Source organism: Equus quagga, chromosome 7, assembly GCF_021613505.1.
Source record: "Equus quagga isolate Etosha38 chromosome 7, UCLA_HA_Equagga_1.0, whole genome shotgun sequence".
NCBI lineage: Eukaryota > Metazoa > Chordata > Mammalia > Perissodactyla > Equidae > Equus > Equus quagga.
The window spans coordinates 120444986-120465010 of record NC_060273.1 but is presented as its reverse complement, the minus strand read 5'-3'; the positions used below and the strand labels follow the sequence as shown (position 1 = coordinate 120465010).

The 20025-nt window shown below is 39.9% G+C and overlaps 1 protein-coding gene across 10 annotated transcripts in view; it reads right to left on the bottom strand.

The window, feature by feature from the left end:
• The window catches only part of MEF2C (myocyte enhancer factor 2C), a 166587-nt gene that overhangs the window by 37602 nt on the left and 108960 nt on the right, over positions 1–20025 (bottom strand). For 8 of the 10 annotated variants that reach the window (XM_046666978.1, XM_046666979.1, XM_046666976.1 and 5 more), the window contains one exon: positions 4355–4498. In XM_046666978.1, the coding sequence (XP_046522934.1) occupies positions 4355–4498 (144 nt within the window). Of the gene's footprint in view, positions 1–4157; positions 4296–4354; positions 4499–20025 lie in introns of all 10 variants that reach the window. The other 2 variants (XM_046666983.1, XM_046666986.1) reach the window with 1 other exon arrangement.

Genomic DNA, 20025 nt, shown 5'->3' with positions numbered 1-20025 from the left:
ATAAATTCCGAACCACTCTAATACACAATTCAGACAAAGTCTCTCTACTCCTCCCTTCCTCTGACTATCTATCATCCCCAAGAATTATTCAGTTTCCAGCATTCTGGACTGTAAACAATTTGATGATGATTATTATAAAACTCTCTTGTAATTGGCTAAACAGCAGTAAGATATAATCCTGATATCAGAGCATACTTCAAAAATTCACCATTCATAAAATATGTTTCCATCCTTTGCATTCTATCTTTTGCTTTGTTTCCTTATCCGTATCAGGAATAGGCTAAATAATTTTGAAATCAAATTAGAAGCTTAAAAATGACCATACTGAGAAGATATCTCAGAGAAGCAGAAAGAACATCAGCCTTTATATCAGAAATCTCAGCTGCAGTCCAGGTTGTGTAATAAACTGCCATTTAACTGGGCAAGTCACTTAATCTCCCTCGATCTTATCTCAGGAATGAAGTAGTTGCCATTATAAAGAGACCAACCAGTTCTAAGCATTTTAGGAAATGCAAAGGCTATAATAATGTATAAATGTTTAAAAGAAATTGGCATTATTCTTTTCCTTCTTGAGTTTTCAAAATTAGAGAACTTAAAACATCTACATTTTTAAAAATTTTTGCCTAAAAAATGGAAGCCAAAAAGTAGTTAAAAACTCCAAACTTACAAAGATTTCAGGGGCAGGCTCCAAATTCTAGAACACTCAAGACAGGAAGGAAGAGGGAATTTGGGGTGGTTAAATAAAATACTGTAGGCAGCACTGGCTATATAATTTGCAGGGCCCAGGGCAAAATGAAAATGTGGGGCCCCTAGTCAAAAAGTTATTAAGAATTTCAAGATGGCGACAGCAAGCATTTAACCAAGCGTGGCCCTATAAGAGCAGGACCCTGTGTAACTCCACAGGTCTCACGCCCACGATGCTGGCCTTGGCTTTCAGAGATATAGGTGTGATAGCTAAAGAGATTTTAGTTTCTATCCCTAAATTGATCATGGTTACTAAAGTGAGTCATCGTGGTCAGAAAGGTATCTGAACTCTTATCCAAAACCACCATTTTCTCAAAATTACCACAAGAAGTCCAATAAAAAGTCAAACAAAATATTTTTAATAACATACTTTTAGTTAATAGGCTTTCTTTTATATAATGTGAATGACTGAACTGAATCCAGTTTTGGGGCCACTAAGGCACCCTTAACTTTTGATCAACTATTCCCAGGCTGCTGAGCACTAGTAGAGAAAAAAAAAATCACACAACGCTGATGACTGGTGACTACTAATTGCTAATATTTCCTCAAGGCTGCTGGACAACTCTGGCCTTTACTTGCTCATTCCATCCCTTTCCTCAATTCCTCATAACATCTGCAGCTTCATCCTTCTCAGTTCTCTTTCAAGCACCTGCTTCCCCACCTCGCTATCTATAGGAGCTAAAACCAATATAAAAAAGAGAGGTCATTAGGTGGTCATCCACTCAACTTTACTCTACCCACCTACCACCTTAACTACCCCCGGGTCCATCTGCGACTCCGTCGTGTTCAGATCCCGCCCTTGAGAAGCTTTGCCATTTTATCGCTGGTGGACCTACAGATTCAATTTTTTCCTTCCTTCAAGCATTCCTCCTCTGCATATAAATAATCTCAAGTGCTTTTCCTTTTAACTCCTTCCTTGATACTAGATATAATATTATTTCTCTCTTCAGTCTGTTCTTTGAAGAAAATACATACTCTCTCTTTCCACTTCCTCCCTTCCTGTTCATTCTCAGCCAATCTTGCACCCGCCCCCTCCTTTCTTCAGCCCATTTCCTAATTCCTGGTTCCTCAAATGGAGCTGTTTTTTCTTGCTGTGAAACGAAGCATGAACCATGGCAAACCCCGCATGAGGAAATGCTGGTCAACAAGATTCCAAATCATCCATGAACTATTTCATGTAATTGAGGAATATGGGCATAAATTATATTGTACCAACAGGTGATTGCAATACTAAATTTTCTATTTTAGAAGGGAAACTCTTCAAACTGGGTCTTTGAAATAGAAAAACAGTCTTATAATGTTTTTAAAGAGGTGGAGACACTGCTACATACAAAGGGCAGAGTGTCCTTGCACTGCTGGAAATGTTTTAGCAGCTGTGGAAACTTTCAGCAAAATTTACTTCCAGCAACTGAAAGCGATGTGCGAAAACTGGGCTTTTCATCGTGGAGACTGAAGCACTTACTAAAGAAATGAAGATGTGGAGGCACAGCTAGGAGCTGTGTGGCTCCTTCTCACGGCTCTGCCTGGAAACTCTAATGTGGTTTGTCATCCCCTGCCACACACCACTGCCCCTCTTAAGAAATCATGTATCTTGATTTTGAACTCTTTGCATGACAGGATGAAATACTGTGAGGGAATCCAGGTATGTATCACACCTCTTTCCCCCAAAGCATGAGAAAAATGACCCAATGTGCAAATATGGGCATTCTCCCAGAACTTCAGGGGCTAAAGCTCACACACTTTTAGCCGCTGACCTGGAGAGCGATTGGTAGTGTTACATTGCCCTTTTCCTAACTGTGTGGGGGCTTCCTCCCACCTGAGACACCTAACAATTTAAAATCTTCCATTCACAAATCTTTGTACCCAGCAGCTCTAAATCAGTGTATTACGATAGCAAGAGAAACTCAGGCTATAAGAACTAAAAATTGGCCCAAAGGAGCTGTCTGTTTCCTTCTTCTGGGCAAGATAAAGTCCCAATAGCTATTTTATCATTTAAGAATTCTGGGTATAACAAGGATGCATTGCTGCCTCTGATAGGAAATAAGTCACTTGATTAAGTGCCTGCTGTGGGTGTGCTGTATGCAGTGCTCGGTTTCATGAAACCTTTAAGAACTTACAGCATTTAGCTTTCCTTCATGATACAGTGTATTAATAATTCTAATTCAACAAAAGCTCTACTGTTGACATTATTTCATTTAACAAAAGAAGCGGACATGTACTTATGAGGATAGAAGGTTTAATATGCATACATTTTATAAATAAGTTTTAAAGTGTTCCATTGAATTTAATACAGGTTGACTGTGCACCGACTATGCGTAAAGCGTGAATTTATTTTGTGAGCGTAGCTGTGGATCTGGCCTAGAGCTTTTGTCCCCAGATATCTACACTTGTAATTGCTGAAGAAGCATATTTTCTCTACAGAGTCTCTCTCAGTCCTCAGGTTTAGGCTGTTTTGCTAAGTTCCAAAAAATGTACTTTTTGAGAAAGTAATTAATTACCTATTGAAGAGCGTGGATACAATGAGGGTTCAGATACTAACATTAGTTATTCAGAAAGTGTGTGAGCCTTGAGTTGCATCACTTTATGTCACAAAATTAACATCACTTGATTGATGACAAGATATAGTCAAAGGTATATACTTTCCCCCTTTCTATATGGGCAAAACCAAAAATAATACATGCAGAGTTATTTCTCTTAAATATCTGGCAGGGCACATGATTGATTGTTAGAAATGTTCTGACTTGGTTAAGACAAAATTGAGCCAAATGTTAAAGCGTGGAAAATGTTGGTGTAGGCAAAGCGAGCATTCTGAGAAGCTCCACAATCAGCCGGCACACAAACATGCCGAGATCTGACCCTCAGGTCTCATGCAGTCTGTTTCCCTGCAGCCAGCGGTAGCTTTAACCCTTCAGTGCTGTGGTGGCATCTCATGTTGAGGGAGAGGAGTGGAACTCTTATTCAGAAATTAGCTTTTACTTGGTGGATGACCATCAGTTTACATGACAGAACTGCACTTCCACTCAGGTATCTGGTCTCAGGACAAATCTATATATATTTTATAGTAAATCCTCAAACTCCTTCAGAAGGAAATTCTAAGGTTTCACTAGTGCGTTGTGGTTTGTGTGGACTGTGTGTTTAAGAGACTGCGTAACTGCTGGGTGTGTCGCATAGATCCTTCTCTTCCTCCTGTGAGTTTTCCACCTCTGAATGAACTTCTGGACGGCAATTCTTTTAGATTACGTAATGTCAGCATCCCTCAGGGTTTGCTTTCTAAATGAAGTGCCCGTGGGATGAGATGGCTCGTTTCTTGGGTTGACTTTCCAATGCGTCTTGGATAAAGCCATCACTGAAAGGGTTAAGGTATGTTACTGCAGCAGCTATCAGCAGACCAGTCATCTACCTTTGGTACTTACAGGAATTTTATGACTCTTGATCATATTATCAAATTCTTCATTAATTTTTTTGTATTTTTCTTCAGTGCGTGGGGTGAGTGCATAAGAGGAGTCAGGATCGGGGCTTTCACAGCCTTTGTTTTCTTTCTTGTTCAAGGCCTGCCAGGTTCAGAGAAATATCAAGAGTAAAAAAAATGAAGGGTGTTCCGAGTACTTACACACAATCTTTGCCTGCTGATCATTAGATCAATATCTTCGTTAATTTTCCTGTACTTGTCCTCAGACTCAGGGCTGTGACCTACTGAATCGTCTGCATCAGGATCTGGGCTGTCACAGCCATTAAGGCCCTTCTTTCTCAACGTCTGAAATACATAATGTGGAAAGTTCAAACCTAGACAAAAGCTGTATGAAACAATCATGGGCGTTCTAGAAGTTCAAGCTGTCCAGTATTTCAGGTTGTTATTACATATGCTTCGTACACTACAGTAAAGAAACCATGGAGAGAAACCGTGAATCATTTCAATAGTGCACTCATTACTAGTTAATAATAAATAAAAGGGAAATATTCCTTTTGCAACTAAATTCAGTCAATGAACAAAGATGGTATGAGGGCTGAAGTTTCATGGTATGGAATTCATACATGCTTCATGTATCTAGTGAGAGACAATTACAGAAGAATTCAAGTAAGGTAGCAAATTGCAACATTATCTTCCCACAGAAAAATCAGAAGTCAGGACATTACACAATGCTTTCAGAATCTGTGATCGTGACAAAAGCAGAAATGTGGGAAACAGATCCCGAGTTTGAGTCGAACACTCATTGTGTCCTCCCACCCCTTGGGCTGTGCCCTTAACAGCCAAAGGCAGTAGAGAACCCAGCCCACATGTTCACAAAACGCCCGTTCAGAAGGTTTAGATGCTGTGATTATAAGGAGAATCACCTTTGTTTAGTCTGGGTGGAGTTCTCTACATGGGAAAATCTGTATTGAAATTGATAATACTGAGAGGTTATCTGCCTAAACACAGGCTGAAAGAAAAGTCCACACCGCTGCATCTACGGCTTCATTATCGTGAGCCGAGTAAGGAAGCCCGAGAACTCTGAAAATGGGTAACCAAGTCAATAACTATCAAACCGGCGAAAGTTCCTCCTGGTTCCGGCTGAGCAGGATCGCCCTGAGACTGTCTCCTGACACATGAAAGTGAGAAGTCAGTGCCTTATCTCCAACCTCCTGTCTCCTGAACAGAGGTCTGCTCTAGTCTCAGCTGTCACCGAAGGAGAAATACTAATGTAACACTCCAACAGAAAGAGTATGAGTCAGGAGGCCTGGGTTTTACTTTCTTTTTTTAACTGATGGTTGTCAACCTTAATTGGACATGATCCGATTTACAGAGATAATGCTATGTTTTTAGAGATCATAAAACCGATTAATCACACAGCGTGCCATGTTAATTATTAATAGACTAGCAACATTTCTGAATTTTCCTGGTATGACCAAAATCGTTTATAAAGAGCTGTGTACCTGTGTCTCTCATTAATGTAAAGTTCAGCAGAGCTCATCTTTATTAAAGACAGAATCACATACAAATAAAACAAAAGCTGCGACAACAAGCTAAGGAATTCAAAGCTGAGATAACGCTCCATCTTTAATTCATGCAATTGGGAAAATAAATAAAACAACATGAGTTAAAAAGGGGGTGTCAGTCTCAAAAATTTAAACTCCTTGGCTCTTATCAACGTGTAACAAATGTAACATTATTTAAAATTAGTTTCTGAGGCACTGAAGATTTTCACTTAAAATCAAACGAAGAGAGCTACCATTTCTAATACATCTATGATACACTGCGGCTCTGTAAATATTTATTAATGTTATAGTGGTATAATATAACAAATAAACATATGGTTATAGCTTATTATGTGGTAAAACGTCTGAATATTAAAATGAATATTTTGACACAAGATGATAAAATATACATTTACAATCTTGGGGAATTTATAATTGGTGGGGCCACCTGTCCTCCTCTCCGGCATAAGTCTTCCTGGAGGGTTCCTATAGTATATAAAGGACGTCACAATACTTCAGCATAATAATTTTATTTGCTAACTTAATTCCTTATGTTTTAAACTCTTTTGTTAGCATTATCTCAACCACAAGAGGCTTCTTCCGGGTGATAACTATTTGTTGTACTATGAAGTGTTTCTGCTTTGATCTCTATATATCCTTGAGCTTTTAAGAATAATTTCTGGGGGTCTTGCATCATACTCCACATATGGTTCAGAAAAATTTAACTTATGTGGAGAAAAATATGTAAGAGCAAGAAAATACTATACTTTTACAAATTTATCTGCCTATATTTCTATAAGGTATGTTAAGAATATCCTTTTTTAATTTTTAAAAAAGTTTTATTTGTGTAGTGTTTACATTTTTTAGATTATTGAGGTAAAAAATTCTTATGTAAACCTTTAAAGTCTTATCTCATATAACATGAATTTATAGTCTTTATCTAGACAGATTTTTCAATGTGCATGCGAATCTTTTATCCAATAAATCTTAATGTAAAAATTATAGTTGTTTTGATGTGCAGATTTTTGACAACAGAACGCAAGGGTTAGGAGAGGCCTATCAACTGTCATTACAATCCATCTGGCACGTACATGTGTGCTAAATATTCTTATGAAGCTTTTGGGGGTAGATATTGTGTTTGGTTTATAAAAATTCAAACATCAATTACACTTTATTGAAAGACCTCCATAAATATTAACTCATTATCTCTCACAAGTCTTCCACGAAGATATTAGGGAAACCTCATGCCAGTTCTCCAACTAGCACGGCCAAACATGATGGCCAAGCCTCTGCTTCCTTTTGGGGGCAATGTGGAGCCCCTTTCCCCTGCCCAGGCTTTCCCATGCTCCGGACGTGAGGGATGCAGGACACATCTCTCCCACTCAGATGCAACCACAGCAGGAGATTGAACATTGAAATAAATTAGTAGAAATTAAACAAAACTAGGCTGTGGGAAAATTTTAAGTATAAAAATGTGGCTAAAATATTGACACTTCTTAAACATCAAATTTTAGACAGAGTAGGATGCTTATTAGTCAATAAAACACTTAGTAGTTTATATATTAAAAAATCAACTAGATCAACAGCTTGCTTTGTACCTGAAGAATTATAAGGACTATTAGGCAAACAAAGCAGATGGCAGGAAGCCACAAAGGAAACATCAGTGATGGGGACAAGGGAAAAACAGTGGCTCATTTTCTACCAATAAATTCTTCTTATATCTGACTATGTTATCTTACAGTGAATATCACCAGTACTTTAATGAAATATTTCTACCACTTAAAGCTACACGATAGTCTTACTTCAAGTTAAACTGTGTTATTTAAAAAAGGAGCATTTTGAGATACACAAACACAAAATCCAATAGCAAATTAATATTGAGTTCCAAATTCCCATAATCACATAACCAGAACACTAAAAAAATTGTTCAAAAAATATTATCCTCAGCTGAGAGCCTGTAGGACACATTGCTGCCAAGAACAAATGATTACAGTGAAATTATAAAGCTCTGAAAATGGAAGTGATAGCACAAACTTGAATACCATAGTGTGAATGTGGAACGAGAAGAGCAGTCTTATCTTTATTATAACAATCTACAGCCGTTCAATGATGACAAAGGAAATTACTGTTAGATTCAGCCAAGTCTGTCTTTATCACAGTAATAAATAGTTGGTATAAACTAAGGGGATTACTGAATGGATAAATAGGCATTATTCCTTCAGGCCTTTTTCTAGTAAAATAGAAATCTCTGCTGCTGACCTTGGAAAGCTTCTCTGATCTTTTACAAATGTAATTGGCCAGGTAGTGCAGGCACTTAAATCATTATTCTTTTACAGGGGCTAGAAGTCCTGCATGTATCTGTACATTGTAAGTGTCTCTCAGCTGACTGTGTTTTGAAAAGATTTATTCTGTATGTCAAGATAAGGCAAGAGATATAGCAAACCCACCAGCTTCTCTTGCTACGTATCTAAAGAACTCTTCCGTCCAAGAACTCTGTAAATCTTGAGTGAGTCTGTACACTGGAGTCAGGTTTCCATCTGAGATTGACACTTTTAGGGGAGATCAATTGACTGCAGAGGCTTCTGGGATGTTTGCACAAGGCAGCGACTGTCATGCAGTGAGCTGAGAAAAGCCGTTTCTTAGAGAAGTAATTAGATTGACAGAAGGTGACATACTCCAAACAATAAATGGGAAAAGGAGTCCAGACAGGTGATCCAAAAACCACGTGGACTCTCCTCCCAGACATGTGGACATATGGACCCTGCATTCCTACATTTGTTCTTCGGGAACACTTGAACCACATATAAACTGACGCTGATAGGTGACAGGTGCTTCAACAATTCTAATGAAATCGATGTGGGGAACAGATTCTACTTCATTACTGAAAGGAATATAAATGAAAAAGAATACCACATGGAGCTCTCATTTCTTGTCTTAGGCATTATGTTGTCAACTAGAAAACCCATTCTGTATACAGTGGTAAAACTGGTTTCTCCTTCTTAATTATTTCTCGCTAGTAAAAAAAGAAATAACTAAATTATTGGTCTTTTTCAATTATGTGAAACTACATATTTTATATTACTTCTATTTAAGTAAAATTCAGCCTCTTTCAGGGGGCCAGCATCACAGATTAAAAACTTGCAACCATTCAATTTCTTTCCATGTCTGCAATCTTAGTCCTTAAAAATGTCTAATTTCAGCATCTTTCTTTTTCTGGGGCTACCCATTGTACAGCAGAAATTTCCAATCCTTTCGTGAGAAACCCCAAAATATTCATTAATTTTTCTTAAAAGCCAAGTAATCACCCTTTCTTGCATGGCACCATGACCCTCACTTCAGAGGGCTGATGTGTTGAGAACACACGCAGGAATTATTTCTGTTAGTTGCGTGAATGTCATGTTCACACAAAAGCCAAGGAAAAAAAGACAACTTAGAAAAGGAAGTTCTTTTCCTCTGACATTACATCATTTTTGTGCTTGTCTTTCACAGCTTTACAAAGATAAGCATCTGCTCTTAACAAGCTGAATAATCTTTAGAAAGCAGAAAATCCACATAGGAATAGGAGGCGCAGTTGAAATGGATACCACCTTTAAATGAAGTTTCTATGAGTATTTTTCTAAGCATCCTCCCATAGTGGTGTGCCTATACTGATGACGCTGCTGCTTCCAGTGCCTTCCGTCTCCGGGGAGTGGCTGTCCTAAGGACTATACCCTATGACTTATTTCATTTAAAACATATTCAGCAATTACTGAAAACCTACTATGCACCAGTACTGTTTTGTGCTCTTGTTTTTTAGAGAAGCAGGTGCCACAAATTTAAACTAAAAACCTCCGAGCTGACCTATATACAACACCGTATTTTTTTTTGTGATTTCTAGCACAGATTACTTTAGGCTGGGGGAAGATCAGCTGCCAAGAAATTTCTCCATAGGTTTTAATAATCAAAACTAGGCATTGTCTGTACTCGCTCTCTTTATTCCATAGTTCTTCTTTGTTCTTAATATAGAAATGAAAAGACACATTAAAATACTGTGAATTTAGTACAATTAATAGGTAGACTTTAATTAGACAAGCAAATCATATCTAGTACAAAAGCATGAAAAAATTAAATTTCACCAAAAATTATTCATTCGTGGTGAAAATTTTAGTAAAAAATTGAAAATACAAACCTTAACAATGCTACATGTCTCTAGGTTATTGAAGCTCATTCTAACCAGATATTAACTCCTGCTGGGGAAAGGCTGGGAAGAGCTGGAGAGTTTCATTGGTTTTGTTTTTATTCATTTCTTCAAAAGATGATCTTAATATTGGACTTACAATTTTTTTCACTGAATAATTTTTCATCTTCAAGCAATGGAAACAAAAGATACTAATTAAAGATCTGAAGACTTTTAAAGTATGGAACATAAAGAAACATCCACCCTCTGCCTCCTATGGCCATGAATTATTTCATATGAACGTTCAGATGGTGACAGCACTGCTGGGACTCTAATTCTGGACAAGACCACCAGGGATCATCCGGCCCTTCCTCATGCCTTCCAGAAGGGGAGGAATAATAGTGCATAAGCAACTGGCTTTTCACACCTTGTGTCCTTGCTCAAGTTGGGCTTCTGGAATGAGCCCACCAGTACCTGTTGCCCGGATGTGGACAGTCCCCTTTCAAGGTTGAGCTGACACATACGTCATCTCCTCTCTGTAGATTTTTCTGACCCCAGGGCTGAATTAATTTCTCCCTTATTCATGTACTCAGTTACAGCATACATTTTTCTGTTAGAGCCTTTATCGCACTTTCTTGATTATTTGTCTCCTTTGCTAGATCATGAGTTAATTAACAAAGCACTTTCTTTTCTTCTCTTTTGGAGTTTCAACACAGAGCAGGGCCTGAAACACTGCAGGTGCTTAGTAAATGCTTGCTGAACGAACAGAACACACATTTCCACTTCAGTGCTAATGTATGCAGAAGTTTCTCAGCTGTATGGAGGTTTCCGGCTGGTTGGAGGCAGAGATGGTAGTGGGATTTAGACCTCTCGATATACATTTACTAAGTGCTACTATGCATCAGGGGTTGTCTGTGGTCCTCTGGATGCAAAGATGCTTTTTCTGAATATATGATTAAGATAATTTGTTTACATGTTTTTCTTCCCACGAGTGAGCTCCTGGAGGTTAGGGACTGTTTACTAGTCGTCTTCTATCACCACGACTTAGCAAAGGGCCTGGCACACGGTAGAAGCTTAATAAATGCTTGTAGCATTAGTGATAGACTGAATGGATGGATGAACACAACAGGAAAGAACGTTCACATGCTAGAGGAGAAAGAGTAGTCTCCATGTAGTATTTTTGAAATTGTAACTTCTTTTTTCACCGTTTCACACTATGTTAAAACTCAGTTATTATTTTACTCTAAGTAACTGTTATAAGATGACCATGTTTTGAAATGTACATTTTTTAAGTTAGAAAGCAATGCAGCACAGGCATAATTTGGACGATGTATGAAACTGATTATAACTCAAGAGATTTATATCATTGAAAACTTAAAAATTGGGGTAATGGTCTAAATATGGAATGTGAGAAAAACTGAGGATTCACGAGCCAGCCCTGATTGCCTAGTGGTTAAAGTTTGGCATTCTCACTGCTTCGGTGGCCCAGGTTCGCTTCCCGGTCTTGGAACCACACCACTCCTCTGTCAGTTGCCATGTGGTGGCAGCAGCTCACATGGAAGAACCAGAAGGACTTACAAACTAGGATATACACCCATGCACTGGAGCTTTGGGGAGGGAAAAAATGGAGCATTCCTGAAATCTTTAAGGGAAAAAAACCATAAGTATATAATCTCTGTGATGAAATGAGTAGCATGAAAGGGCATGGAATCCAGCATGGAAGGGGAAAAAAGGGAGTGGTATTTTAGGCTGAATGTATAAGGTTAGGAAAGGAAAAACAGAAACTTTTTAGGAACGAGCATGGGGAAACTTTTGTGAATGTGAGTCAGATACTATAAATCTGAAATAAGCATGTTTTAAAATTCTTGGGCAAAGTTCATCTTTTTTCCCAATTCTTGGATGCTGGTCTACTGCTCCACTATTCTCCTGGGCTTTGCCATTGGTCTTATTCTGGGCCGACCTTAGCCTGGAGGATTCATGGAAAATCAGGGTGATTTTAGGGCCAATCAGATGATTCAGGCCTCCCCAGGATAGGTCAGTGGTTTCGTGTTTTTATGAAGGATTCTTCCACCACACCTCTTCTGGAACCTGGACAAGGCACGCATCATGAGGCTGGCCTAGAATGGGACCGACACAGGGAAATTTGGCACACTTAGCCATGAAACACTCCCTGACATTCTGAATCCAGGAGAGATCTGAAGTGAAATATTAAACAGTGGACATTTTAATGTATAATGGTTGAAATGCATGTTAATATATGCAGTTAATCCTAATAATCTCTATTAAGCAAGCTAAGAAAATAAAGGCTGGGATACAAAATAAAAAGCTGAAATACAAAGGATCAAATTGTAAGTAGACTTGAAAAAGGGACAATGTCAGTGATTTCTTAAATAAGGAAGGAAAAGCTAAGCCAGAACTATAAACGAAACAAAGGTTGAGAAAGAGAGGAGAGGAGTAAATTAACAAAGATCAGGAAGCAGGATTTTTGAAAGTATAAAATATGAAAGCAACTTCATCTACTAACCCTTTTAGACTCTGGCATTTTACTTGCAAATAGGTTACAGGGACAAAAAAGCAGAATCTTGGGGACACTGATTCTTTAAAAATAACACATTGAAGGATCTTTTAGAAACCATTAATGACTTATTTTTACAAAAGAAGATGTATATGTTATCTTGGGTAATCCGAGTAAGGTCAAATCATTATTTTTGTTTCCACGTAGGCTCTTTTCTAGTTGTTAATGCCTTTTTATTGAAGTTGGGTCAATGCCTGATTAGTCATTTGAAGTGGGAGTAGTTTGCACTGCCTGGATTTATCCGTCAGCTCGGGACTACAGTTCTGTCACCATGCTTCCTCATTTCTATAGGATTCCCATGACCTCTTCTACCACAGCATTTAGTTTCTCATTTTTTTGATTCCAACCTACCCCTCTATCCATTCCCTCCCATCTTTTCTTTCCCTAGCAAACATCACAACCCAGTTGTTCAAGCTGGAAACCCAGAAAACACCCTTGACTCCATCATCTCTTGACTCAACTGTCACTGTTTTTTTTATTTGGTCTCCCATCCTTAGTCTGTTTGTCCTCTGGCCCTCACGTTCCAGTCAATCATCCTTCCTACTTTTGGCAGGGTCTCATTAAAATGCAAATCTAACTGTATCACTGTTTTCCTTATAAACCATGGCGGTTCCCGACAGCCACACTTGTTAGTTTGCCCAGGAAGCCCTCCACCTGCCCCTCCAGCCTTGTTTCCTCCCTTCTCCCCCAGTGTTCTGGGTTCTGTCAAGGTGGAACTTCTTACTATTTCTCAGGTCAGGTAGGTCCCTTGATAATACTGTTTCAATATATGTCATTCATTCCTGTCTGGAATATCCTACTTTACTCCTCCTCTCTACCACACAAACCTTAGTCATCCTAGGATATCTATTACCTGATGCCAATGGCACTTGCTCCATGAAGCTTCTTCCTCTCTCTCCAAGGCACTTAGGGACTCCCTTCTCTGTACCCCTACAGTCTTTGGCTTTTTCTGTGTTTTTTAAAAATTCTATGTGGTCTATTATATTCTAATTTATATTTTAACATGTCTGCTTCATCATTAGATAGGGAGTTCTATGAGGATTGTGTATCTCTGTCCCTAACGGAGGGTCTGACAAATATATGTGGGCTCACTATAGGCTCACAGTAATGGTTGTTCACTGGATAAATGAATAAGCAAACAAACTTGACAGTCATACTTTCTAACAGTCACAGACTAATTGAAATGAGTTGGATAGTTTCCTAAGATGACAGCGTTATTTGTTTTAATAAGATTATTAAGTCAAAATGCAAGGAGCACAACTTCTGGTTAAAGAAATCTCTATGCTCACTTCCTGACTGTGGCACAGGATATCCCTGTGGGGGGAGAGGGAACAGAGGAGGTGACACAGACTATTGTAAATGGGGCGCAGAGATCTGCTCAGCTCCTGGGCCTTTTGCGGCTACTGGTGCTCTAAGCTACCACCAGGTGAACAACATACTGAGAGCCGAGAGTACTACAGGAGGTGCTTTCTCTCATTCTCTTCTCTATTCCTAGGTTTTCCCTCTGAACAAGGGCATTACCTTTGATGTAATATGCAGAATCTCTGTGAGTTGGGATCTATAGTTTATCACTAGCTTATCTGGAAAGCAGAGGATATACAGAGCATATGAAAAGGCAACACAGATGAAAAGATGTGAGGCGGGCCACTGACTGACTTCCGTCATGACAATTTTGATCATACCTGAGGATGGTACTTGAGATACCCAAATCCTCACTTCTGAGATAGCCAGGGACTCCCAGAGGAAGGTTAAGTTGTTTCCCCTCCTCACACCTCTCTCCCACCCTGGGCCTCCTCAGGCTGAAGAGAGGTCAAGAGCTCCAGTGGGCTGGACCCTGGCCCACTCTCTCCTGGGCTGGCCCTTGGCCTGACGGGGAAACCCTCTCTTGGCTGTTCACCCTTAATACTGTAGTTTCCATGTGTTACATCACAGGACCAACATATATCACTAACAGATTTCAGTCTGGGACATCACTGAAAATACTTCACCAAGTTCTTGTCTGTTCCTCAATGTATTAAGTGACAAAGAGAGAGCTTTTCGAGGACCAGTTCTGGATCGTGAACATAGACTTTATTTATGGTATCTTCAACATCTTCCCCCAAAATACCTGACATTCAAACCTTTTTTCTGATTGATTTATCTCTCTTTTCAACAGACCAGCGTGCTCTCCAAGTCATTATAAGCTATTCTATATTGAAACTTTTTAATAGAAAAGTTTTGGTTTTGGTTATTCCATAGTGATTTGACAGCAATGATGGGAGAGGGCCTCCTATACTCTCCAGCTGGTGTACCCCGTGAGGATGCCCTGTAAAGACAGCCTAGATACTAATCCTGAACCTGTGGTAAATCATCCGAAAGACAGGTATTGACAACTGTGTTCGCACATGCTGCTCAATACCCATATTGCTCTGACACATTAAAAGCATGCTGAGGTACCAGGACTGCAGAGCATTGCTGGGACTGCGTGAGAACAATATACAAGTTACAGCTTCCATGGCTGTCGGGGAGGGAGGGGTCTCACTGTGTTAGAACCAACCTCCGTGAGAGCAGAAACTTTTGTCTTTTTCACCTCTGTATCTATAGCAATTTGAGTGTGCCCAGCACACGGATGACATTCAATAAATGTTGTTGTTGTTAACAAAAGAAGAATGGAAACTGGGGCTGCAGCGACAGACATTCTTATTAAAAATGGAATCACCATGGGAGCTGAAAACACACAGGGAGCAGTCGCTGGATTTGTACTCAGACTATGTGCTGCTTTCATCCCTAACCAACCACTTTTCCTCACCCGACCATCTCCCATCCTCATACATTAATTTAAATTATAAAAGGAAAGCATCATGCAGACTAGAGAGTTAATGGAATTAATGTGTCTCTCTTTCGTACTTCCCCAGAACTTTGTAATTAACATTTATTTCATAATGTCGTTCTCTGTATTGTTGTTTTTATCTCATTTTATAGATTATAAGATCCTTGTAGACAGGAAGTGTCTCTTGAGAGCCTTCTATCTTTGGCAACAAGTGCAGTACCTGGCAGTAGAAACGCTGTAACAAATTGGTTAACTCTTCTGGACAGGTGTGCTGTGGGAGAACACAGCTAAGGAGAGCCTGATGACATATCCTAAGGAGGCTCAGAAAGATTCAGCAAAAGTGACTGGGGATCCAAGCTTTCCCCTTCCTCTAATGCTGAGCCTTCTCTCTCTCCCTTCAGCACCAGGAATGTTTGCTAGGTCTGTCAAAGGCCAGCAGCCTTGGTCTCCAGCCTTACTCTGATTACTTGTCTCCTTTGATGTAATATCCTCCTGGGACTTGATTCATGCAGTATTAACATTTTCATTTTCTTGGCTGATATAGTGGAAAACTTTCTGCATAACAGAGAGTGCTCAAAATGTTAAGGGTGGGATGGTCACTGGTCAGGGCTGAGCCAGTTCAGCCAGTAAATGGAAGAACCCATGGGGCTCCGTCAGACCTGGTGTACGGACAGGAAACCAGCATGTGCTCCCAAGTGAACAAGAGGCCAGCAAGTTTGGCCGGAAGTCAAGATCTGGGCAAGAAGGCTCCTTCTAGGGTCAAAGGGTTGTCCTGGAAGAAGAGGTGGTTGTACTGGGTGTTAGGTTTATAGGGTATTGTCCATTGATCAGGGAACAAACCCCCACCCACACTCATACAGGCATTAAGAAAGTCCCTCAGCCCAAATCTCCAAAACGCACAGCAGTACACTTATGATGCCCCTGCCTTTCTCTTCTGCAAATAAGTTTATATTGGTTTATACCCCTTAATCTCTCCCACCACTTTAACAACTACTCATGGGGAGGGACAGAGTCTAATCTATTTATCCTACATAGTTGTTACGTCATGACCACAAACCTAATACGTGGATTGGTAATAAGTGGTGGATTTCACGGTCAACTGCCTTGGGTAGGTGTCCAGCCAAGAAAGTTCGTTAGAACTGTACTTGTTAATATCAAGGCGCTTCAGATAAATAAAATGTGCTTCAAAATAAAAGTGCTTCAGAATCCTCAGGAAGTTGCTCAGTCTCAGCCCTCCTTTGGGGGCAGTTTGCTGTTTTTATAAGGCACAATGATGTCCTTCTTGTCACTGTCTTTATTTAAACTAGGCTGACCTGCAGTCCCATTCCAGCCACCCACTCCGCAGGGCCTCTGTGCCTGCCTCAGGCTCCACGCGGACTGAGCTCCCTGAGGGCAGGAGCCATGCCTTCTAGCTGGTAACCCCAGGACTAAGCGGAGCACCTGGCCCTTAGAATTTCATCAATGAATGTGAATTCTGAGTGCATTAATCAAAAGGCCTCTCTTTGCTTTCCTAACAATCTTATTATTTCCAGCTGGTACCAGGAAAAATAAGCAAACTACGTATCTGTAGGGCAGACATCAGAAGTGCCAGGAGCGTTTCAGAGTTAGGACCCTTCACTCAACTTTCCACAGGGACTTGTCCTCTAGTTTCCTGTCTCATTTGTTATTGGGGCCGCTGTCTCCTGGACTCACAGTGTAGTTCCTGCTACTTCAAAGTATTGATATGAAGGGTCCTTTCTCATTAGTGTAGGCAATTATGAGTTGAGTGTAATGATTAGAAATAAATAGTACACAAGCCATCTGCAAAACAGATTCTGAAACTACCTAATATACACTCCGTTATGGCAAACTGAGATCCTTCCTTCTAGATTAAATACTTACAAATAAAATGTAGTTCATGAGAAATGTTTTGGAAAGCCTAGTATTATTAATGTCAAGTGCTGATCAAGGCCTACGTACGCTGTTACCTTACTGTTTTATGTGCAGGTTTAATTTTTCTAAATTTGTTTCCCAATTAAATTAACTATTAAAATAAAATTCAATTCAATTTATTTTCCTTATGTTATGAATGCCATCCATATATGAATCCATGGTCCAGAATCTTAGACCAACTTGTAGTTCACAAAATCACATTTCCCACGACTTAATGTATTACACAGGTAAGTAACATTCTCAGGTTTTGCACTCAGTCACCTTGAATCATGTATGATGCTACAAACGCTGGAGAGAGCATTGAGAAAGGAAAAACAAAGGTACAGAGAGTCAATATTTAAGAAAAGGAATGACAAGAATGGGAGAGAGAGGATAAACAGATGATAGATAGAAAATAGATGTTGGGAGGGAGGGAGGGAGGAAGGGAGGGAGCCTGAGCAAGAGAGAGAAGTTGAGAGGGTTGTGAAAGAGAGAGGGAAAAAATAATCAAGTGAGCACATCCAGTGATCCCTCAGTATGTGAGCTGGCCTCTCCTCGTGTCCGGGCTGAGCACTTTATGATCTAACATAAAGCTTTATCACGGGCCATCAGCACTTTTGCTCAGCCTGATACCCACCCCTGGCAGCGGCTCGGCACCTGTTGTCCAACTCAGCGAGGCCCCGTGGCGGCTGCCAGCCCCACAGACTGCTCTGTCCTCTGGCCCCAGATGGCCTTCTCTGGCAAGTCTCTGTGGCCTTGGGCTCCTGGCCCCCACGGCGTTAGCTGCCTGCTTCTGTAGTCATGACGGCTTTAATAATTTCAGGCAATATCACTGGAAATGTACTGCAACCTGATTTTTAAGCTTGGTATTTCAATTTCTATAACTTATGAATTCTCAGTGATTTTGTTAGTTCAGTGGTGAACTTAGATTTTTCATTTGCACAATAATTTCTTCCATATTATCCATTAGGTAATTATAAAAACAACATTTCCTGTTCTCTGGCATGAAAAGGAAATTAAACCAGTCTTCCCGCACTCTCAAAATATTAATTTTCCCCTTAATTGAACCTGTTCCTCAGTAATAACACCTAGTATTTATCAAGCAGTTACTATGGGCCAGGGGCTGAGCCGGCGGCTTCGCATGGGTCTTTTTTGAATCTTCACAACCACTCTTCCAGTATGACTGGCGTTCTACAGATGAAGAAAAAGAAGTGCCAAGTGGTTCGAGAACTTGCTGAAGCCCACCCAATTAGTGAGCGGCAGAACCAATTTAACGAACTCGTGGACAAGTTGCAGCGTTCACGCTTTTAGCTCTTCGGCTATTCTGCCTCTGCACGTTTGTACAATTATAAAGATCACTTAAATTACTGCTGTTTTCTTCGAATACTTACTCTCAGCTGAAATCGGTGAAACGTTTGACAAATATTTTTTTATAAGGGATATATTGTAATAGAATTCATTTTCTGATGAATAATCTTATCTAAAATGTTTTCCCTACTGTTTTATTGTAATATCCACTGAAGAGATGGGGAGCCCCCTTCAATAATATTCAGGTTGCAGCTACCCAGTTAAAATGAAGGGTAGGTCTTTGAAAACCTAAGGCAAAGAAAAGGTTGCTTAACTTTTTTGCCTCCTGCATTTTTAAAACTAGGAAGGAGGTCCTTTGCAATAACACCGAGGCTGTACCCGTCTGGGTAAAATGAAGTGTAGGGTTGTTGCCATCATTAAAATAAACCCAGCAAGAACTTTAAGTCTCTGTTACTAAAAAAAAAGTTTGCTTTATATTTTTCAGTGCCTATATTCTTCAGATTCACAAGCTAACTGCTCAGCTCTTCACCTCAATTTGCTTGAGCAGAAAAAGGATGCCAAGGCTGATGGCTGTGAGATGACATTTTCGTGGGCATTGAGAGGTAGGTTAGGGCAAAGAGAAAAAAACGTATGCTTTTATGGAGAAACTATTGTTTCTCTCTGAGCAAAGCTATGGGATCCTGGAGAGATCTTGTATGTATTATAAAAATTCTTTTTTTAAAACATAGGGACACAGCTCTTTGATTTCTTTTGTTTTCAAAATGGTATGGATAACACTGAGTTACTTTATAGGCCAACTGGGAGGAAAAGTAAAAGAAATGACTGTAGAAGTGCCCATTTTTTTTCAACAGTTACGAGGAAGACATAGCAAAATGTGATTCTTAAGTGAAAATTTCCCAAAGTCCCAAGGAAAAGGAGAAAACTGCAGGGAGAGCTTCAAGAACCGCAAGACTTGGGTTTTTGCATTTTGTCAGAAAATCCGCTCTGTTAGTCAAAGTTTGGGGAAGGTCTGGCACGGCCCTAACTCTGCAGAGCAGTGCCACCCACAGTCACCGACTCGGCTTCCGCAGTGGCTGAACTGGCCTGTTTTCTCTGGAGGTCTCCCCAGCCAGGCCAACACATGAGTCTCTCAGATGGGAAACTGGATTTTTTGAAAACTGAAATTAAACAAAGTTGTCTAACATTGAAAAGAAGTTTACAATTATGATACTTGGCTTTTTACACGGGTTTAAAGTCAATTTTCTGCTGCATAAATAATATTAACCACATATTAACCACCTAATAGTTTAAAAATGCCTCAGCCAGCCATCACCATCATTCTGAATAGAATCCCACTTCTTTTTAAAGACCACGGTTAAAAGATGAGGAGAAAGAGTTCCATTAAAAGAGGAAGCAAAACATGGTTCAAAGTCTGTTTCCATGAGGTAATACACGCTATTGACTAATGGTCAGAAGACTCCAATCTACACGGAGATGAAGTCTGAAGTTAAAGCAGGTGGCTGGGAGAAGTCAGCAACCTCCCCCGACCCCCACTTTATTGCATTCCTTTATTGCTGAAGCCAAAGGGCC